Source organism: Hermetia illucens, chromosome 4 (assembly GCF_905115235.1).
Source record: "Hermetia illucens chromosome 4, iHerIll2.2.curated.20191125, whole genome shotgun sequence".
Taxonomy (NCBI): Eukaryota; Metazoa; Arthropoda; class Insecta; order Diptera; family Stratiomyidae; genus Hermetia; species Hermetia illucens.
In genome coordinates this window covers 143050451-143073952 of record NC_051852.1, presented here as the reverse complement: position 1 = coordinate 143073952, position 23502 = coordinate 143050451, and the positions used below count along the sequence as shown (strand labels likewise).

General features: G+C 41.8%; 1 protein-coding gene and 1 long non-coding RNA gene across 2 annotated transcripts; both read left to right on the top strand.

The window, feature by feature from the left end:
- Positions 1 to 2310: 2310 nt before the first annotated feature.
- Positions 2311 to 3836, top strand: LOC119654113 (odorant receptor 33b-like). The gene is made up of 4 exons (XM_038059276.1): positions 2311 to 2369; positions 2421 to 3050; positions 3115 to 3475; positions 3538 to 3836. Exons 1-4 carry the CDS (start codon positions 2311 to 2313, stop codon positions 3586 to 3588), a joined length of 1101 nt encoding a protein of 366 aa, XP_037915204.1. The 3' UTR covers positions 3589 to 3836.
- An 8291-nt stretch (positions 3837 to 12127) lies between these two features.
- LOC119655792 lies at positions 12128 to 12386 on the top strand. The gene is made up of 2 exons (XR_005249955.1): positions 12128 to 12231; positions 12299 to 12386. It is a non-coding gene; the product is annotated as an uncharacterized LOC119655792 (long non-coding RNA).
- The last annotated feature ends 11116 nt before the right edge of the window (positions 12387 to 23502 follow it).

Below are 23502 nucleotides of genomic sequence, written 5' to 3'. Positions count from 1 at the left end.
ACTAAATTTCGAATAAATTTCGAATGTTGTTAATTCTACTGACAGATGCCACCACCGGTGTTCTTCGCGGCGGAGTAAGCCTATATATCTGATAAGAAAAAAATGTAAAAAAATAATTGAAGTTGACAGTCAGTTCACAACTGTTCACGAGTTGCTAGCGTTTTTCACCAAAACATGCCGCATTCATTTACGTGTAATTTTACAGTTTACTGAGGATTTTGAATGTGATATTTCGGCTAACTGTGATTCAGTCTAGGCTGAATGGGATCGAAGGGAGCTGATGGCACCTATCTATTGCCATGATCGACCCTCGAATCAGCCCTGGGCGATCTGTTTGTAGCGGGATGCTTTTGATTCAGGAAATGTCGGACACCGGTCCAATCGCCAATCGGAGGGATCGGTATTTCTATAGAAGAAATAAAATTAAAGTGACAGCGGCAATTTGCATATTGACTTTGTGCAATTAGAGACAATGGGAATCGGTTTTGGAGCAGCTTCGGGCATTTCTCAAGTCATCAAGAAAAAAACGGACCGGGACATAAATCCATAGATAAACGAGTGGCCATCTATTCGTCAGGCTATTTATAGTGTACGTTGAAGGGTACCATGGTTCGCTGAACGTCACCGTTAACAACAAGGAATATTGTATTGCGAAAAGTTCAGCGAAGTCAGAACTATGCAAGACTAAAGCCGCGTCTTACGTGTTAAAATGCAAAGTAGCTTTTTTTTTAGATCAACGAAAATGACGCTTCTTCGAAAACATGTTTGCCAACGGTGGATTACAAATCATTGATACCATCTCTACTTTCCAAGAAGTCAGCGTCGTCTCTTATATGCAGAAAATCTAAGGCGGTACGTACCTTGTGCTTAAAATCGTGCCATAACCAATAATAGTCCCGGGATGAATTTACTTCCCTGATGAGAGGTACTTCGCAGAGTGGTGCGCATCAAAAGTCTGCTTGATGAACAGCAAGCCATCATCAGCATACGAATCCCTTGTGCCGCAAATAGGCAAGAGTGGCTTAACTATCAGTCGCTGCATGCGGAGCCCAAACGGCATGACCTTTGGACCTTTGGAACTTTGGAACTGTGGAAGCGGCCTTACCCTTAGCCGCTATATCTAGTGGAATTCGCCAGAATGCATCCTCCAGATCTAGACCTGGGAGGAATATACCCGGCTGAAAATCCCCTGAATGAGATGTAAAGATGATCGTACTTCATGGTGAAAATGTTCACTTCGGAAAACAATGCAAACGCGGATTTTTCCAAGATCTATCATATGGGGTGACGAGTAAAGACCAAGACTTTTGTGACTGTTCAACGACTCCCAAAGCCAGCATCTAATTGATCTCAGTATAGGTGATCTTTTTGAATGTGATCACTTAATTGTTTTTTACTATCGACATCGATGAAGTGTGTTGTAAAACTTGGGCATCCGAAGTTCTCCACCCCAAATGACTGAAAACTGCCAAAGACAGCGTCTAATGCACCTCCGGTTTCATCGAACGACAAAAGGTGCAAAAAGTTGTATGGGCGTTCAAAATTGCTCAATGAAAGTGCTAGTGTGCCCTATCTGCAATATAAGTTTGACTTCTGAGTCGAGGTGGAGATTGATATTGGGTCTCCGTGCCTTGACAACTGAAGCGTAGGTATGGGTATTTGCTTAAAGGAGGGTTTGGGTTCCTTACTGGTTGGCGGCTTCTTGGCCTTATGATGAGTGACTAAGTCGCTTTTTGTTGACCGACTCAGGTATAAATAAAGAAAAGGCAGTGCGAGCGGTTGCTGTCTCTATTATCCATTGACCAAGAACTTCTTTTAGCACCCTGTCGCTAGAGTAAGAGTTACCTAACCCTCTTATAACGAGATCAGTTTCCCTATATACTGAGGGAGTAAATGTGAAGAACGGGTGGTTACCTTCTCGAAGAACTTTTTTTCACCAAGTCTTGTTTGGATCTGCTGAATTATCCAGGGTTCATTTCTTCGAATTTCAACAGTATAATTATAAAGAAATCATGAGTGAAAATTTCCGCAATGTTCAACATTTCCTACCACAAATTTCATGAGACCTAATACTACTTCAATAAATCTAATTGCCAATGGTTTCGGGGTTCGTTGGAGGCGACTGTTGACCAGTTATTTTCATTACTTCTTTCAATAATTTACAGGAACAAGGGCTCTTGTGTAACTTTCCCATATCTTTTATTAAGGAAACTGGCACGAGGCCTAATTAACACCCACAAATATGGGGTATATAAGATGGCGTGCTTCACACCTAGTTCAGGTTAAACTGTTCACCTGAACGTATTCAATATGGAAGTGCAAATTATTCGAAGTAAAGTGAATACCGAACGATTTTTAAATGGAATATGGTATTATGCAAAATTCCACGGATTTTATCCTGATTTGAAGTATAATTTCAGGCAAAAAGCATTTGTGACGTTTGTTCTGGTCGTGCCCAATATTGTAACGATTTTATCCTTTCTAACTCAATTGTTTTATATTCGGGACATAAAAGAATTTTCAGATAACTTTCCAATGAACATAACTGTTGTGACGTGTCTACTCAAGTTTTCAGTTATTTTGAAAATGCGGCTAAAGTTAATTGGTATCAACGATCATTTTGCCAAACTGGACAGTATGGGACTTACAGAGCGTCAAGTCGAAAAGCTGGAGGGGTTAATATTGTTCTGTAATCGACTCACTTCAGTAGTGGCGATATTCTATTCGCTAGTGTCAGCATCAACCGCTCTTAACGCAGCCTTGTCCAATGGTAAAATCCTTATGTTCAATGTTTGGACCCCGTATGACTTCCGACAGTCAATGTGTATTTATTGGACAACTCTTTTGTTCCAATATTCCTGTTTTTGTGTTTTAAGTCTTCAGAATTTAACAAACGATTTGACCGCTCCTTTGTACTTCATAATATTACGGGCTCACCTCGAAATTCTAATAGAGCGGATTCAAAATGTTGGCTGGGATCCTACGAAAACACAAGAGGAAAATTATGAAGATTTCATTGGTTGTATAGAGGACCATCGGATTATAATGGAGTAAGTGACCTTTTTTAAATTTTATACCTCAGACATTAGAAAAATAACGCTTCACCAATTTCAGGATCTATAAAACATTGCAAAACGCTATTTCGTCGACCATCTTCATACAATTTGCTAGCACTGCGGTTGCCGTTGCCATGGAAATACTTGTCATCCTCTTTTTTGTAATAAACTTTACACAACTCATGATGCTTTTCATATCCACTGTAGCGGCCGCCGCGCAAATCCTTTTTTGCTGCTACTATGTCAACAACTTCACAGTAGTAACAAACGAATTGGTGACTGCAATTTATTTCTCAAATATTTTTGATCAGTCAATGCAATTCAGGAAAACTGCCATCATTTTTATGCAAATGACCCAAAAACCGAAAGTTGTTCTCGCAGGAAAGATGTTCCCAGTTACCTTGGTTACATTTGCGTCAGTAAGACCACAAAAGGATAATTAATTCCGCTAAAAGATACATTCATTATTTTCTTATTGCAGATTATGAGAACTTCGTATTCAATTTTGACTGTGGCCAATCAACTGCGATAAATTGAAGATATTATGCTGCAGGTCCACGTGAAATGATACTAATATTTCGGCGTTCGATTCATTAGCTACCTCAGATGCTTTGTGAATTGAAAATTCGGTAGAAGTCGATATATTTTCAGGTTCAGCCTCTTGTCCATTCACCACCTTTATAACACAAAATAAATGAGTATCACCACAATCCACATTCACATATCACCACCCAATGGCAATTGGTGTCTGCTTTTAGAGAAAAATATAAAATTCACTAACATGCATACATACTCGCTTTATTTTTTTAAATCCTTCCTAATATCCTGAATGCTTTTAGCGTAAATTCAAAATTAAAATTAAGACTTATTATTAACACCACAACTCCTCATTATTCGAATTCCCTCAACAAGACCCTATGATCAAAAAGTGCCGGAAATTCATGAATAAAACAGAAACGACTTAATTTTAAGGCAAATATATTTTATATTCAACAAAATAGCATCCACCTGACGACCGCCAAAGGAATTTTTGGTTATGTCCTCGCATTCTGCTTTGACTCATTTTCAAAGCCCCACTCTGATCCTTATTGACCTCATCATCATCATCAACGGCGCAACAACCGGTATACGGTCTAGGCCTGCCTTAATAAGGAACTCCAGACATCCCCGTTTTGCGCCGAGGTCCACCAATTCAATATCCCTAAAAGCTGTCTGGCATTCTGGCCTACGCCATCGCTCCATCTTAGGCGGGATCTGCCTCGTCTTCTTTTTCAACCATAGATATTGCCCTTATAGACTTTTCCGGCTGGATCATCCTCATCCATACGGATTAAGTGACCCGCCCACCGTAACCTATTGAGCCGGATTTTATCCACAACCGGTCATGGTATCGCTCATAGATTTCGGCGTTATGTAGGCTACGGAATCGTCCATCCTCATTTGACTTGCCTTTATGAAATATTAGGCGCAGACGGCTTTACGGTTTCTTACCAGGGCAAAGGCAAATCTTCAGACGTTGCCTCCTCTCTGCCCTGGAAGCAGCGTGACCGAAGCGGCTCGCAGATGTTCAATGCTTTTTTATATAATTCGCAGAAAACGACATGACCGTAAAACCGTCTTCGCCTAATATTTTTGAAGTTTGGTCCGTGGACCAAAAAATGAGGAAGTAAGTTGCTTCCCACATGGTCGGGTCCGACGTCAAGTGGATGCGGACTTAGGACCCCTCAATTCTTAAACAAACTATGTTGTCTACATGTCAAACTAGTAGATTGACCACTGCCTCATCATCAGTAATTATGCGTTTCATGAAGTTGGGGCATTATTCGCTTCAAAGCTCATGTCCTTAGCAACCGTCTTCCGATGTTTCATTAGTAACACAAAATTTTAAACAAACTCTTTGCTCAACAAAATTCCACAAAAGGTAAAAACTTGGCTGATGTAAGAAACGTCAGACATATACCGCCAAATTACTGGTTCTGTCATGCCCGGTTCGCATAAATAATAATTTCCCGGTACTTTTTGATCACTGAATGTCATCGTAGTAATTCCTTGGATATCTCCTTTAGCTTCTGTTTGCATTTGTCAAGAGATCTCTTTTCTTCTTTAATGGGTGTATGTCGCCCGTATTCAAAAAATAAGTCAGAATTCTGGAAGCTGAACGCTTCGGGTATAAAGACTTTGTATTCATCTTGTGTGAGAAACTTCCTATTGACGTTTCCCTATTCAGAATATTTTTTGATATACATGACATGTATTTCCAAAATCCAACTCCGCCATTCATATGAGCTCGCTTTGTATGATGATGACGTCATACACGTCTTAGATTGCGATAAATTCACGTGAAATACACAATTTTGACATTCTATAACTTTGTTAATAATAGTTGAATTTTTGTCCATTTTCCAAAATTACGCATCATGTTATTGGTTATAACTGTACCCAACTTTGTACTTCTAGGATGGACTAAAGAGGGGTTTTCGGGTAAATTTCTAAAATATAGTAATACCCTATTATTACCTTCATTTAAGCAGATAACGGAGTAGGATGTATTTCGAGGCCTAGATTTCGTGTGGATACACCATTTTGATTTTTTTGAGAACGAGAGATGGGAGATTTTTTGGAGCACACATTTTGAGCCAACGGTCCTCGGTTTTTTACTCAGTTTCAAAAATATTATCAACTCCGAAAAATACTAATTGACCATATTCTGTGAAAAAAAAACAAAATTCATACACTCCTTCCACATGTGTGGGGAGCAAAGTGATGTCACTCGTTGCATGGTAAGGAATTCACAGACTACATATTCTCAAAAGATTTCGTGACAATTGGTTTATCAGTTTCCAAGTAAATTGACTATAACAAACAGACAGATAGACAGCTTGTGAGAAATTTCCAAATCTCCCATCAGACGCAACCCCAGCTGGCGGATAGGAGCATGCCTATTGACGTTAAAATACGTGTTCATGTACTTTTCTTTTCTAACTGTGCATGGGCTAGTATTTGATCATCTCTGGTGCGTTGACAAAAATGGCTAAGAGAAGGATACCCGGAAAATAAAACCAACATGGAAGAAGTAAGAAAAAGGAAAGTTACTGTGCAGGGTCTCGGAACTCCGGCACCGGCGGCCTTTGGGAGTGAGCAGCGGTTGCCGATATCGCTTGACCGCGCCTACACTGTGTTATAAAATGCTACACGTGATTTAGATTTGGAAACTGAGGTGTTCAAGCGAAGCAAGACATTGCCAAGAACATCAATAACGAAGGCGAACAATGATGGGCTGGATGGAAATCGCTGACCCATGAAGGCGGTTTCGACGCGTAAGATACTCCAAAATCAAGGGTTTAACCTATTCAGTAGGAATTCCTCAATTTGTTCGATCCCCACCGATACCAACGACGGCAAAAAGTCAGCAAAGTACATTAAAGGCTAAGGGTGACGGAGTGTTTAAAGGGGTGATCCGATCGGAACTCTTTAAGAACAGAGTCCTGACATGCAGAAACTACCCTTCATCCAGCTTGCAGCAGAAATAGTTGAGCTGTCCGAGTTAATAAAATGACAAGTATAACGTTCGTCAAGCTATCAAAAACATGGTAAGAGTCATTATTAATAATCGTTGGTACAACAATCCATATTGAATTAGGACCTTGAAGTGTGTTAGAGCACTTCATTCAAGACCGTAACGGTACACTACAGAACACTGTAGGAGGCAATGTGGTCAGCATTACGCTCGCCCGAGATTATTACCCTGATTTGACTCAAGTACTCATTTACAGCTGAGTCGACTGGTATCCGACGTCAAATCACGATACAAATCCCACTGCCGCCAGCGTACGACAGTCTTGTGCTCTAACCACTCAGCTATCCGGCCATTAGGGTCCTCTATAATATGTCGCAGGAGGAGAAAAGAGCACCCAAGCAAAAGCTAAAACCGGCCATGGGTGACCCAAGTGACACTTAACCATAGTGTCATCGACCTAATACCACATAAAAAGGTACGGGAGAAAAATAGTGACGCACTAGCGAATCAGCAGGCGCCTTAGAGGAAAAAAATCATGTGTTAGTCCCGATGAACGAAGCTAAAAACTCAGAAATGAGGAAACCTGAACCCTTAGTGCGACCATCGGTGATTGATACGAAACCTCAGGTAACCAAAAATGGAGGATGGACCAAGTTTAATCACAAAAAGCAAAGTGTGAATTCGCCCAGAGGCAATTGTTACCTCTAGTAAGAGCAATCTGTCGTACACAGAGATACTAAAAAAGGTCAAAGCTGACCCCATGTAAAAGATCTAGGCGGATATGTTAGCAAAATCTGAAGGACACAGAAACCGATCTAATGTTTGCTTGGGCAAAAATGATGACTTTCCGATCCAAGTTAGGAATTCACTTGGTAAGAATGTCACGGTACGGGCCCGAAAACATGAGATCTATATACAGTGTGGGTATCTTTAAAAAATTTTGGAGAACGAGGAAAGGATGGATACGGGCCGGTAGTTTATTGCCAGCTAGCAGTTAGGCATGTCGAATTGGTGGATTTCGACGAAAAACGGGGATTTCTGGAGTTCCTTATTAAGGCAGGCTAAGACCGGTTGGTTGTTACGCCGTCGATGATGATGATTGCCTGCTATCACGTATATTGTTTCGTCAGATTTTGTACTGTAAGCGCATGATTTCTGCAATGTACTTAATCCGTATGGGTGTGCAATCTTTTTTCAATTTGCTTCTTGTTCCAATGCTCTGGCAGGAGTTACCTGAAGGAAAATTGAGCTAACGATCCGACGGCTTTGCTTGTTGTCAATTCGGATGGTTTTATTGCAAAAATTCTAAGATGTAGCCTGAAACTTAATTGTTGGTCAATCATGATTCCGAGATATTTGAGCCCTGGTTGCAAGTGTATAGTATGTTCGCCATTTCTGGTCTTCATCGGCGTTTGCTTCCTTCGTCTGGTGCTTAGAGCTACCCCCATTTTATGCTCTGCGAGCGCCAGACCAGCGTCTTCTAGTTAGTATCTGATTTCTCAAATAGCCTCGTTTGTCAAAACCTCGATCTCCTTGATGTCTTGTGGCAGGCCAGTCACCCGGAAATTGTCTGAGAAATCAAAAACAGTCACCCTTTTGGAGAGCTGAAGCCTCAACATTCCCTCGTACATTATTATTCATGAGAGAGGATCCAGGAGCGATCCTTGTGGAAACCAGCAAATTGCCCGATGTGTCTTCGGTCCATCGTCCGAATCGTAACACAACGGCCTCTCCCGGAGAAACTCTATGATGATGCGCACCAGGTATTTGAGAGTGCCTAATTCGTTTAAAGGCTCAATTATTATATGCCAGTTTGCAGAATTGAAAACATTATATTCATCGAGGGTAACTACCGCGCAGTATTTATTGGCTTCCATAGCTGCTTCCGCAATTTTCATTTCCATACTGATCGTATTGACAGTAGCTAACGCTTTTCGGAATCCAAACTGCTCGTCCGAGAGGCCACCCTACCATTCTGTGATCGCTACAAGCCTGCTGTTGATGACCCATTCGAAGAGTTTGGCAATTCCGTTCAAGGGGCATATAGGCCTACCAGACGAAGGATCTCCTAAAGGCTTGAAATAATAAAACAAGTTTGCACTGATGAAGGGAACAAGTGGTTCCCGAAATATCGGTATTTGCAAGAATAAATACCCACACCAACGAAAAAGAAACAACAAGTTTTATTATTTCAATTAATTAATCGTTGGAAACACCGCATAATTTCACTCTCCTAAAGGCTTATTTGCCTTCGCAGGTAGCATTAGCTTCGGTTGTTTCCACTTTTCCCGGGAAATCCCTTTTTAGAAGCGCGCTATGAATATTTGTCCAAGCCAATTTGGAACTGTCACTAGAATTGCCTTATTCCGGATGCTATCCAAACATGGAGTTTTATTTTCGGCTATTTTCTTTGCAGTATCAAGAACCTTTTCTGTGATTACGTCGGGAATTTCATCGAGATCGGCCTTAACACTGGGTAGGGTCGATTAACCTGGGACTTGTGGGAAGACAATCTTCTTAAAAATCAGGGTCTTGGTCGGCAGTGACCGTTTATCCTTGATCGATGTCATGACTATCTTGCACGCACCGCTCCATGGGTCGGAGTCCGCCTTCTTTCATAACCTCTTGAAGTGTTCGGTTTTATATATATAAATAGCTGCTTGTAGTCCTTTTCTCGCTTTTCTTTATTGGTTTTATAACTCTTCAGACTCAGGTCGGCTCGTGCTACGTTAATTGGCTTTAAGGCAAACTTTATGACATCCATCAACTTCGGATTTCCACTAAAAGCTGTCTATTCGTTTTTTGAATACAGTTCGACGTAGCATGGAAGCGTCACATGCTGTCTGCATCTTCTTAACAACCTGCGTCACCTTTTCTTCTGCGCTTCCCATCGGCATCGTCTCATGCATTTGCTTATTAAGTTTCTTGGATTTCTAACTTGCCACTGCAGTTTTCCTGCTACATTTACCTCTGGTCCTACGCTCCACCTGGAAGATGATTGCCCCATGACCGCGGGGGTATATTCTTCGCTTACCTGCCAAGTCAAATCCTTGGATAACGTATCGCCAAAAAATGTAAAGTCCATTACCAATCCCAGTCTTCGAAAAGTATTGAATCCGCCGGTATTTGCCAGGACGACATTCGAACGTCAAAATGCTTCGAGTAATATGCGGCTTCTTGCATTGCTTTGTCTGTCTGTCTGTCACACGTACTTTTCCTAAAAAATGATTTCACTTATTGTCACCAAATTTGGCAGAAAAGTTGGAACTCGGTCGGTCGGTCGGTGAATTACATTGTACCCCGTTGAACTTAAGGGGGGTTCAGAAGGCTGCACATTTTTTTTTCACGGAATGTAACCATGTGGAATGTCGAATCAAAGGTCTCGATTTGTGCTTTTTAACACCAATATTAGTTTTGACATTAGTTCCGAAGAAGAGGAGTGTAAGTGTCAGGTACGGGTCATTTATTTCAAGGACTCGTTCTGAGAAACGACGCGAGGTATACATACATACACGCTTGTGAGAGACTGAAGGTTCCTCACATATTCCCAGAACAGGCTCAAAGAGCGGTATGCAAGGGTACTGTACGACTTTCATGATGAATTTTCGCTATTTTCACTGTTCTTAGCATAGCATGATAGCCACTCCAAATGGTGATTTCTCTATTCCTAAGCATCAATATTATTATAATATTACATACTTACATATTTATTATTTGAATTGTTGCAAATAATAGATTGAACTGACAAATGTCGAGGTCTAGGGGTCTTGGAATAAAGGGTCAAGTCTTGTAAATACAGTACAGTGTAAAGCATCACTAAAACTGTCGATAGCGTACAATACGAAAAACTAATTTTCACTGTTTTCACCAACATCTCCTATTGATTTTCCTTTTTTCGTCTAAGTAATGAAAATGTTCAAATTACGTATGAATATCTGATTTATAAAGTATTTATTGGGATCCTGAATTTCCAAGAGTTCATCCAAACCCATAATTACAAAGAAAGCACGAGCGGAAATTTCTCCGAATTTTTTTATGTGAAGTATTCGCTAGCAACTAGCTTTCAGGAGATCTAATTCTAATTCAATAAATCTAATTTTCAGTATCTTTAGGGTTCCTTCGAGGTGGGTGTTGACCAATTATTTTAACCATTTCTTTCAATAATTTACAGCAACAGTGGCACCTGCGTAACTTTCTCATATTTTTTATTAAGGAAACTGGCACGATATCTAATTGACACCTGGAAGTAGGGGTATATAAGGTGCTGTGCTTCACACCTTGTTCATGTTAAACTGTTCACCTAAACGTATTCAATATGGAAGTGGAAATTGCTCAAAGCAAGGTGAATACTGAAAGATTTTTACACGGAATATGGTACTATGCAAAATTCCACGGATTTTTTCCTGATTTGGAGTATAAGTTGTGGCAAAAAGGATTTGTTGGGTTTGTTGTTATCTGGGTGAATATCGGAACGATGTTATCGTTTCTAATCCAATTGTTTTATATCCGTGACATAAAGGAATTTGCAGATAACTTTCCAATGAATATATCTGTAGTGACTTGTCTATTGAAGTTTTTAGTTATATTGAGAATGCGTGTAAAGTTAGTTGGTGACATAAACGAATATTTCGCGAAACTGGACGGTATGAGGCTGTCGGAGCGTCAAGTCGTCAAGTTGCAGGGGCTAATATTATTCTGTAATCGGCTTACTTCAGTAGTGGCGGTATTGTATACGCTAGTCTCAACTTCAACCGCTATTAATGCAGCTTCGTCCCGTGAGCGAATTCTTATGTTCAATGTTTGGATCCCGTATGACTTCCGGCAGTCAATGTGGATTTATTGGACCACGCTCCTGTTTCAATATTTCTGTTTTATCATCCTAGCCCTTGAGAATTTAACAAACGATTTGACAGCTCCTTTGTACTTCATAATGTTGCGAGCTCACCTGGAAATTGTAATGGAACGAATTAAGAATATCGGCTGGGATCCTTTGAAAACGCAAGAGGAAAATTATAAGGACTTTATTGGTTGCATAGAAGACCATCGAATTGTAATGGAGTAAGTGAAGAATTTTTCGGAATTAGTAGATTTTTTTCGAATTCAGTGGAATATGCTTTTAATGTTAATTAAATTAAATTGAAGAAACTCCAGACAATCCTATTGTTGACCAGAAAATTGAATCCTCCGGGATTTGAAAAGTTTGTACTCTCTTGGTTAGCAACTTTCCAAATTGACTTGAGTTTAGATCAATCTAGAAGTAAACCTCTCTGGATTAAACGCAAGTATGTTTATTGCAGAATCTACAACATATTACAAAACACCATTTCATCAACCATCTTCATTCAGTTTGCCAGTACTGCGATTGTCGTTGCAATAGAAATACTTGTCATCCTCCTCTTCGCCATAAATTTTACGCAAATCGTGATGTTACTCATAACCACTTTGGCAGCTACCATTCAAATCCTTTTTTGCTGCTACTATGTCAACAACTTCACAGTAGTAACAAACGAATTGGTGACTGCAATTTATTTCTCAAATCTTTTTGATCAGTCCATGCAATTCAGGAAAACTGCCATCATTTTCATGCAAATGACCCAAAAACCGAAAGTTGTTATGGCAGGAAAAATGTTTCCGGTTACCTTGACTACATTTGCTTCGGTAAGGTCAAAGAAGGACAGTTAATTCCACTAAAAGATACATATATTCATTATTTTATCTATTGCAGATTATGAGAACTTCGTATTCAATTTTGACTGTGGCCAATCAACTGCGCTAAATTGAAGATATAATGCTGGAAGTCCAAGTGGAATGGTTAAAATATTTCGGTTTACCCCCTACCGGAGCTTATTAAACAACACCCCAACTACCTAACTCTACTAGCACTAGGGTGAGAACTACATATTTGTGAAGTTGAAGTTTCACCACTTTTCGCCATTAATACACACTGCAATCACCATTCAATGATAACAATCAATGTAACATGTTGAGAAAAAAATATAGAAGTCACTAACATGCAAATATATTTGCTTCGTTCTTCTAAATCCCATCTAACTTCTTGAATCATCATCATCAACGGCCCAATAATCGGTGTCCGGTCTAGGTCTGTCTTTGCAAGGACACTCAGCCATCCCGAGGTCTTCCAATTCTATATCCTTAACAGCTTACACCATTGCTCCATGCCAGCCAGGGTTCTTATAAACTTTCTACTCTGAGTCAGCCTTACCCGTTTGAAAAAGGTGACCTCCACCGCATCCTTTTGAATCACATTTTATCCACGACCAGATGGTTGTAGTACAACTCATAAATTTCAGGGGAATTTTTCTCAACCGCAGCTAAGAATTCACAGCATTTTTTGTTAACAACGCAAGTCTCCGGCCAATTTGTGAGGATTGGCAAGATCATTGTCCTAAACAATGAAATAAGTTCGACCCTACGATGATACATTTTGTCCTATCGTTATTCTCCCCAGTTGACCTTCATGTTTATGATTATTCTGTTGAGGGAAAGTCGCACCGCGTCCTTAAAGAACAATTGTGCCCCTTTTACTGGTTATAGTGTACCTATTGATCATTGTATCTCAAGCAGGCCTATAACCGTCAGGAACTTTAGCATGTTCCCTACTTCCAGATCTTTCAGCTTTGTATCCGATATTAAGTGTCCTCCCAGGTGCCTCGACCTACTTTGCACAAGTGCCAGACACTGTCCTAAGACGTGTATACAGGTTTCGTTATACTCCTTACAACACCTGCAGGCAGTGTCCGTAGATATCCCTAGCTTCCCTAGGTGATAGTTTAGCGACAAGACCAGTGAAAATTCCCACTACGATTGAGAGGTTCTGTTTGGTGAGGTTTAAGCAATCCTTTGTGCGCATAGGTTCGTATCACCCAATAAGCACCCCCGACTGCCGCATCCCTGGTAGGCCTGCCCAGTATAGTTCCCTCAACCGTTGCTCTTCATTTCTTAGAGTCATGGCCTTGAAACCGTTTCCGATTCCACAGAAGGGTTCTGGCCGGTGTAAAGGCTGCTCCCTTCTTGGCTAGTTCATCCGCTGCCTCGTTACCTTCCTACCCAGCATGGCCTGGAACCCAAAGTATCCAGACCTTGTTGGACGAGCCGAGTGTATTCAGTCTCTCGAGGCATTCCCACACCAATTTTTTGTTTTTGTTTTTAAAATCATTTTTATTTTTAAGAAATAGGTAACAATAGTATATAGATTGGAAAAATGAACAATAAAAAACAATCTTTTAAAATAACAAAAATAACTTAAATCTAATGGCCACTGTGGGCTCTCAAAATTTTTGAATAACGATTTACAGACAGAGAAGAGAAACAGTAAGAAATGAAAATCTAATTTTACAATAAGTTGTCGGGAAATGGTCAAAAACCCGACAGAATTCACTTGGCCTTAGTGGCAAATAAAGAAATATAAAAGTAATAATAAATATTTGATCGCTTCAAAAGATACTTTTAACTTAAATTATTGTTCTTAAAACTATCATAATTATATATTTTATATTACACATTTTTTCTTTTTTTTACAATAACATCCATACAAAAAAAACAAAGAATAATAACATATGTATTTATAAGTTACAACTGGAGACAAAATCAGCACCCGTTCAATATGTACATATTTACAAAGCCCCACCAAGAAACAAATGGCAGAACTGAGCACGGCCACCGCTAACCGGCATCCCGCAGCCACCAGTACCAAGATTTCTCTTTTTCATCCCGCTTAATATCAATTGCTCTCGCTCTGGAGTATCTCCAGTCGAATCCCGGAGCCCCCACTGTCAAATTCGGGGGGTATTCTATCCTTTGTCCGTGGTCCGTCTATGTATATGATACATAACCGGATCACCGGCAGAATCAAGAATTAGACCATTACTGTCAAGATACACGAACGCTTCGGGAGGTATGAACCCTGTCGTGAGAGCTTTCTCGAAATTCCCATCATTTGGGTAGAACGGCTGCGAAACCCAAGGGTTCTCACCATGCGAAGCAGATCGTACTATATGATTCCGAATCAATCTGACGATGACTGTGTCGATTCTTGACACAGCAGCAGCTGCATACATCACTTCATTAGTTATATCGTGCTCATAGTTTGACGAAGCAGTCTTATTAAGCCCCGTGCAAACACGCAGACATTTCCTTTCAAAGATCCTTATTTTCTCCATTTGGCTAGCACTCATATTAAACTAGATAGCACACCCGTAGGTGAGCACCGGTCTAACCAAAGTAAGATAACAAATAATATTAACCTTCCGGCTAAGATGTGGAGCATAAAAGAGTCTTCGAAGAGACATGAATGCCTTGCGAGTGCTTTCTAGCGCGACTTTAACGTGCTCGTTAAATTGGAGACGCTCGTCAAGACGCACACCCAGGTATTTAACGCACTTCTTATGAGGAATGCGCTCAGAACTATCCTCGTTCGCGACAATGTGGAAATCTCTCCAATTCCTTTTCAAGTTCCTACTGCCATACGCCAAGGAATTTCGAAACAGAATCGTTTGACACTTTTGCGCATTGATTTTCATCCGCCAACTGTTCGTGAAGAGCTTAATATCATTGAACATCTTCTGAAGTTCAACTTGCACCTCAGTTAGCTTCTTGTGCGCCATGTAGGCTATCAGATCGTCAGCAAAGGCAACCAACGACCTTTTAGGAGATTTATTAAAATCGAAAGAATTGAGCAATTCGCCGGCAAATACCGCAAAAAGTATAGGCGCAGTCACTGCCCCTTGCTGTAATCCATTCAGAACATGAAATTCTCTGCTAGTAGTGAGATTTCCGTCCGTAATGACAAAGCACTTGCCATACAGCATACTACACATCATCGCTACGAGGTGACTGGGAAACTCATTCTTCAGGAGCCTGAAAATCAGTCCATCCAACCAGACGGTATCAAAGGCTTTCTCCATGTCTATAAGGCAAGCGCCTACGCACTCACCATTGTTAATCCGCCAGCAAATATCAGACGTTACCTTCGTTATTGCATGTATTGTCGAATGTCAAGATCGAAATCCGAATTGCGCGTTCGACAATAATTCCTTCTTCTTTATATGCCCGTTCAAGGCTTTTAATACCAAAACCTCAAACACCTTGCTGATGTTAGGCAGCAAACTGATTGGGCGGTAGCTTTGAGGGCTGGATGAATCCTTCCCTCTCTTTAAAATCGGGAATACTCGGGCTTTCTTCCATTGTCCTGGAAAGAAGGAATTGTTCAATAAATTATTGAACAAAATGCAATAATTACGAATGGCAATGTCTGGTAAATACCTGAGGACCACGTTGGGAATGCCATCCATACCGGATGATCTCTTATTGTTTACTCTTCTGAATATGGAAGTTAACTCAACACATGAGACAAAGTAATCAAGCAGATTATCACTCGGTATGAGATCAGCCTGCAATGCAGAGCTAAATTGGAGAACTGTGGTGCCATTCAGGCTATATTTCTCGTTCTACAATTTCCGAAAGTTGCGTTGGCTCTAAGTCCGTTCTGGGCCGATGCACCGATTCAAAGTGCTCCCCTATAAGTTCGGGTTTCAGAGCATCATCCATCACGATGTAATTGCCTTGCGCATCAGCAGTTACGCTATTCGTGTCTATACCTGAGTCAATAAGGTGTTGTATCTCGCTGCCACCGACTTTAATTCTCGGTGCAGTTATTCGTGACATCTTCCGGAATAACGTATTTATCTTAGTAAACATGGAATCTGGATCGCTTGGTGAAATACCCTTTAACTTCTCCCGCCATTGGGAGTTCACTTCATTTACGTAATGTTGACGGATAAGATCCCGCGCGATCTTTAGAAGTGATTTGAACTCAACCAATATGGGATGATGATAGTCCCCATATCTCCGATAGATTTTGCTGACGCGAGTGAGCAGAAGGCTTTTCACTTTTTTCAACCGTTTTATGGTTGCAGTTTCATATCCTTCCATATTATTGCGAGGTTTAATCTTAGGGACGACTTGTTCAATTGTTTCCAGCGTCAAGTTCTCCAGCTTGAGAAGATACTAAAGTATTTCCTCGTTGCTCAAGTTCCTGTCACCTGGTGCAATTGTACTATCGTTTTCCCCATAAAGAGGTGGGCATTCCTCTCGATATCCCCGAATAAACCTCTCTTGGAATTTCTTCCAATTTGTTTGTGTAAAGTTCAGCCTGTGGACGCCACTGTCCATCGGCAGAAGGCGAACTCTTCGTCCATCAAACAGAACTTCAATAAGAATAGCGTTATGATCGCTATCGTAAGGAAGAGTCTGTAGTTTCCGTTGAGGATTCCTAAAATTAAAGTTCAAGCGCGCGTCAGCAATGCACAAATCCAGATAGGAATTTGGCCTGGGCCAGGTTGGACTCTCTGACCCATATAATTCGCATTTATACTCTATCTGGTATTGCTCTATCCAAGATTTGAGGAATACCCCTCTGGGATTGTTTGTGGCGTTTAGCCACGAGGTATGCTTAACATTCAAGTCGCCAGCTATAATATAGTAATTATGCAGCCTATTCAGTTCCAGTATCGTAAACAGAGAATGGAATTCCTCCTTGAACTTGGCTCGGTTGTTTCCCACTGCATAGACTGACAGAATGTATAAATTCCCTCCTCTAGGCAGTGAAAAAAGAATACATGAGACTTCGATACACTCAAAGGTTTCAAATTCAGGCCTATTAATATGCCTGAAACGATAATGGCGACCCACAAGTATTCCGGTACCACCTCACCCACCAGAATTTCGTCTATCGTTCCTCACGAATTCAAAATCCTTGAATGTTATCGAATGCCTCGGATTGAGGTGGGTTTCTGAAATCAAGACTATGTCAGGCTGTCGTTTGGCAGCGAAATCAAGGAGCTCCGCTCTTCGATGGATTCCTACGATGGAATTCACATTAATCGCGATGATCCGGAGACCATCCAGTGGTACCGCTGTGACTGCAGACCTAGCAGCGGACATGCTGTTTGTGTAAATATTCTGTTATGCTATTTATTTTTGTATTGTGTACGTGTAGGGTATGCTGCATGTTTTCACACATGGTTAGTATTTTATTGAGGATAGTGTTCATCCCGCCACTTGCATCTTGTTGGGGCTTCTTAGCTCCCCCTTGTCGAACTACTTCTGCAAATGGGATCCCCGAGACGATTGGTGCCGAAGGGACGGTACCGTCCAACGCCGCTGACACCTTCGTTCTTTGAGCCGATTTCGGTGCTTGCTGCCTTGTGACCTTAACATTGCGGTATGCAGGACATCCACGGTACGAAGCCGGATGCCCTCCGCTTCCGCAGTTAACACAGAAAGTTTTTTCCTTGCCATCTGCTTCAGTCAGCGAACATTCAGCTGCGGTATGGTCTTTCCCGCACTTTACACATCATAAGGTGATTTGACAATTTACTACCGAGGTACCATAGCGCTGGCATCTTTGACACTGGACTATTTCGCCCCTTAGCAGGCGCTCAAAACGAATGGCCTGGTAATTAAGCGGCCTGATGCCGATCAGATCGCTTCCCCGGCTCTCCGGGCTTATCTGCACGAGGAAGTGCGGCAGGATTCGTTTTTCCAAAACGGACCTCCTCGTACTAAACCGTGACACTGAGAGGAACTTAACCTCAGTTCCTGTCTCCCGGAGCATTTTGAGCACCTCATCGGGCTCTTCCTCCGCATCCAAGCCTTTCAGAAGGAAGGTTTGCACCTTCTCTTCCTTTAGAGTGTAGGTGAAGTGAGGAGCCTTCACTCGCTCGAGGACCTCCCGTGCTTTGTTTGTAATCTGCAATTTTGTTACATTTGACTTGGACTCTCTCGGCCCCCATCTTTTTAATAACAAAATTCGAGAGCCCCGCGCTCCCATTAAGTAGAGTGGCTAAATCTCTACCACCTAATTTATAAACATTAATGGGGGGCACCCTTTCCCCCTTTTCTTTATTTCGGGTGCTAATTGTATCCCCAGTCGGACCATTTTTTAAATTTTCACTCGTACTTGCATTATTTTTAACATTATTTAACATTTTTTTTTGAGTTTTGTTTTTTTTCTTTAATTTTTTGGAAACATAGACCAAAAACTCACCCAATTTTCCATCTTCACAATTGCAACTTGCCTGGTTAGCATCCTCTTCTGGGACATTTCCATTGCCACCGTTGTCGCCGACTCTCGTATCGTCTGCTTTACTGCTCTCTATGTCCTCCATACGGACAGATTCGCTGTCGAGAACTTGTTCGCCTTCAAGGCAGCCCGGTTGCTCCATGATTGCAAAAGTAGTCGAAGATAGCTTAACCTTTTTTCTGGCTACCTTTGGAGACGGCGGGCCCGCCTCCCCAGCCATTAGCTGCTCTGTAAGTTTTTCATTTTTTTTTATCAATGTTGTCATTTGCTTTTTCAAATCTTCGAGTGTCTTCGCCAGCTCGCCATTTCTTCTTTCAAGATTGGCTATCCTCACTTTTCAAGTCTGGATCCTCCTCGTTGCGGACTCCACGGCCGATCCGAGTGCCCCTAGGCCTTATGGTGGGGGGCCGGTCTGGTCCGCCACCCGCCGGCGGCTCGCCGTTCATTCCCTCCAAGCCAAAAAAACGAATTTTTTCTCAAAACTTTTTAAGGAAAAGTAACTTAGATAATAACTCAAAAGTAAATTAGTTTCAATTAAGTTTTAAATTATATATTATTAATTAAGTAATATAAATATCTTTTTATATTCTTGATAAAAGTTAATTTAATTTCAATTTTAAATTATTTTTATTAATAATATCAATTTGTAGACACGTCCGTTCTCTACAAATGTCAGCCTACTCCCCACACCAATTTAGAGTTCACCTGGTTGGACCTAAGTGCTTTGCACGCTGCTTGGTTATCGGTGAGAGTAGCTATGTTCTGCTCGCTGTAGTTCCTTTCCAGATTAAAGGAGGCAGATTTGTCTACGACGTATATTTCCGCCTGGAATATACCAATGTACCTGCCCACTGGCTCAAAGTACATTGTAAAGTAAAGAAAGCGATCGCTGTCATCCGATCAATGGCAACGGATAGATGGAGGGAATATTTCGAGCAGATTTCAACTGAAGAATTTGCTTATCCTCCACTTCCACAATCATTGCCGACATTTTGAGCAGTTCCTCCTGTCAGTGCAACTGGTGCTCAGAGGTAGCGGGGAGGACAACCCTGTCAGCTGAATCAAAACCAAGTGGCCGAGGAGATCCTCCATAGTGGTGGCACCGGGAGACCCTGTATCGCATTTGCTAGCCGGCCGTGATGCAGTAGGCGAATGCTCCAAAGGCCTTATTAGGGCGATTGAACCCGCGTCTGCACGGGGACTCATCTGAAGTGGCAATAGTCACGAAACCTTCCCAGGGTTATACTGGAACCATAGGAACCAAGATAACCCCTGAATTCATATATTTCAGGTGTTACATGTGCGTTCAGCTTGGTTATTTACGGTTGGCCCCCTAGTGGGAGCTTCGTGGGGATTGTGGTTGCGTTCAAGCGAACAGAGACCTTCGGGTCTCAGCGTGGTGTTGCTTTTCAACACGGGTGCCCTACTCCTTAGTTCGGTAGAGATTTTGGTAGCTCTTGCATCCACCAGTATGAATGCTGAGCCATGCACTGGGTATAGACTGGTACCGTTGTAGCTTGCTTCGGCGGGGCTCTGATTGTGGGCATAAAAACAATCCGAGTCTTAAGAAAACCATGGGGTTAAGCCCACGAGACTGGTACCCACGTAAAACCCGGCGACGTAACTGTCAGCGTAACTGAAGTAGAGGAGGCAATAAAACGAAAGAAATTGAGAAAAGCCACAGGCCCTGATGACATCGCATCTGAGCTCTGGAAAGCAAAGAGCTGGGACCCAACAGTGTGGCTCAGTGAATTCGAATTCTTTAATAGGGTTATTCAGAAAGGAAGAACACCATCTCACTGGCAAGAAAGTACCACTGTTCCGATATGGAAAAAGAAAGGCAGTAGAATGTTCAAATTACCGTCCGATCCGGTTACTCTCCCATACCGTCAAGATTTTTGAACGCATTGTTGGCAACCGCATTCGCGAAATCGTTGAAATAACCGTGAATAAGCCGGATTTGTCAAAAACTGTGGAGCCACTGACGCAATACACGCTGGGCGGTTACTCATGGAGAAACTCCTTGACAAGCCTCACCCTCTTTACATTGCCTTTCTGGATCAAGAAAAAGCGTTTGATTGTGTGCCACACGAACTCACCTGGTATGCTCTACGACAATACTTAATGCCAGAAGAACTCGTGCGCTGGGTTCAATTGCTCTACCACGATCTGAAGAGTAAAGTTAGAAATGTGGCGGGCGTATCAAAAACCGCTTCGAGCCTCTGTTGGTGTTCATCAAGGAGGCACCCTCTCGCTACTCCTCTTTGTTCTTGTTATGGATAGTGTCACACGGGACATCAAACTTCCAGCGCATTGTGTGGGTGCTTTATGCAGCTGAAGTTTTCCTAGCGTGTAATAACAAAAATAATCTTGAGCAACTTGTCCAAAAATGGAATGATTGCCTCATGCAAAACGGTCTCAGATTTTATCTGAATAAAACTGAATTTTTGACGACCGATCCCCATGAAACAGGCACAATCACTGTCACCGGCAGTGACCTGTCCAGAACTGAGCATTTTAAACACGTCGGGTCAATGCTATCAGCCAATGGGGAACTGCGTTATGAAATTGCTTCACGCATTAACGCAACCTGGATGAAGTGGCGTTCCACAACTGGTGCTCTTTGTGAGCGAGGTATCAACGAACGTCTCAAATCGAAAATTTACTGCAATGTCGTCCGTCCTACCGCTGTCTATGGTTCTGAGTATTGGCCGACTATAAAAGACAATGAACGACGTCTTGCCGTAATGGAGATGAAGATGTTGCCTTGGACTAGTGGCGTGACACCTTGTGATCACACCCAAGATGAGGATCTCTGCGCTCGATATGGGGTTGTACCGATCGTGGAAGAACTATTAGGGAGGCGTCTTCGATGGAATGGTCACGTAATTCGTACTAACGAGAATTCACTTCCCAAGATTGATCTGAACATTAAAGTCGATGGGGCATTTAAAATCCTCGCGATTACATCCGGGTCAAACATTTGATAAAACTAGATGGCAAATCGAGGAACCGATCACGATGAAGAAGAAAAAGAAGATGACGATTGAGGATGAACTAGATCACAATTTATTTTAAAATATTTTTTTTAATATTTTGAATTTTTTTTAATTTTTGATCTTCACCTCCAAGTCCACGCCTCACACTACATCTTAGGCATGGGAAACATCAAATGAGGATGTGATTTGTCGTGGGTATTTCCTCCCGATCGCGGCACTCGGGGCCAGAGTTTTAGGGTTCCACTTGCGCGGTCGAGCCGTTATTCTTTTCTATTTTTATTTTCAGATCTAGCTCGTGTGTTGAGCATTAAATAGGCTTGCGTGAATCTCCTCTGTGTTTATTTTTCAGGATCTGGTTTGGACCTACGGACCAGAAAGGATTCGTGAATTTTGGTGAGATGACACAAGGGGGAATCGAGGTCCTCAAAGCACGCCCCCTACATTCCCAAGCCTGCCTAGCATAGAGGCGCGCAAGCACATGTTGGCGGAACACTTTGATGGAGCTTCAGCATTTATGGGCGCACTTTCACGGTCACTTTCGCTATCTTTTTACGTTTTTGGGTCTCTAGCCACTCAGTATGATCTTATGACCAGCTTCAACCCATTTTGTCATTGCATATTCCTTTTGAAAGTTTGGGAGATAATTCAAATAAACACAGTTGAACCTGGAGTTTATTCGTCGATGTCTCGTATCTTCTCCTCCCTTTCTTTGGCAGCAATGAATTTTACCCCTCAGTCTTTGATATCTATGTGGGATTTTATTCACCATGCAGACCCTTGTCCTCCTTCCAGGATCGTTCTTCTAATATCTGATATGCTTTTTCCTACCTAGCCAGAACTTACCGCTGGGATTGTGAACCGAATCCACTCTAAAGTAGTTTAATCAATGCCCTCCAAATTGGGCTTCGGTTCACGCTTCAATATGTTTTTCAACAGGCATTCCCGAAGGATAGTAAATCGCCCCATGATATTTACCATACTTGAACGAAACTTCCACGAATGCGATTGGAAGCGAGTCTGCTAACTTGTTCGGTTTCGTCTTTCTATCTGGGGTATCTCATTTGATGATTTAAACACTTCTTAAAACAACAGTTTTATCCCCGCGGGGAGGTGTAGGTCCTGGCAAGGAGCACATTAACGCATTTACCGCGACTGAGATATATATTTTACGTTCAGTACAGGCCGCATTGGGGTGGCACCAGTATTGCGCCAAAGGCTCTGATTCCTTGCGTATGATTTCTCCGGGTATTGCCACAACTGATAGCACAGATCCCCAGATCCTCAGCTACAAATCTTCGCAGGCTGTCAGTCGTCTTTCCAGCCGGCATGGATTTGTTTTGTCATAGTTTCTTTTTCTTCAGTTTTCCTTGGTAGATCCGGAAAAGATTTTGAGATGCATGATTTAATCTGTACTCTCCTCACGCTTTTTTGTCTTAAATTTCCTTTTTCCATTTTCTAAAAAATGTTGGTAATCCTGTTGGGAAGTAGTTAGTATCTAAGTCGTAGTGGGGTTATCCCTTTTTTTAGAGGAGCCGGTGCACTTTTATCTTTGGGTAAATGTGTCATAGGTGTTAAACCTAGTTTTTTTATCGAGGTGGCGAGAATAGAATTCTCCGCGAAGAAACATCTGAGGTTCCCAAAATTCGTGGATCGATAGGGACGTCTAGTTGGTTACTCAGGAACCTTAAGCTGGTGTCCTGTCGCGGAGAGGTAGATGGAGACTAGGTAGGATGGTAAGCGCTTTTGCAGGCAGTGGGCAGTGGTTAGATTTTTTTTAATATGGGAAAAATCCATCTGCCTAGAGCAGGGAAGGTTTTAAAACCAGGC

Bases quoted from the DNA above. Each gene is read 5' to 3' on its own strand.
- LOC119654113 (XM_038059276.1), top strand. From the start codon at position 2,311: ATGGAAGTGCAAATTATTCGAAGTAAAGTGAATACCGAACGATTTTTA. The intron at 3,051-3,114 runs GTAAGTGACCTT...CACCAATTTCAG, and splicing joins GACCATCGGATTATAATGGA to GATCTATAAAACATTGCAAA. The intron at 3,476-3,537 runs GTAAGACCACAA...TTCTTATTGCAG, and splicing joins CCTTGGTTACATTTGCGTCA to ATTATGAGAACTTCGTATTC.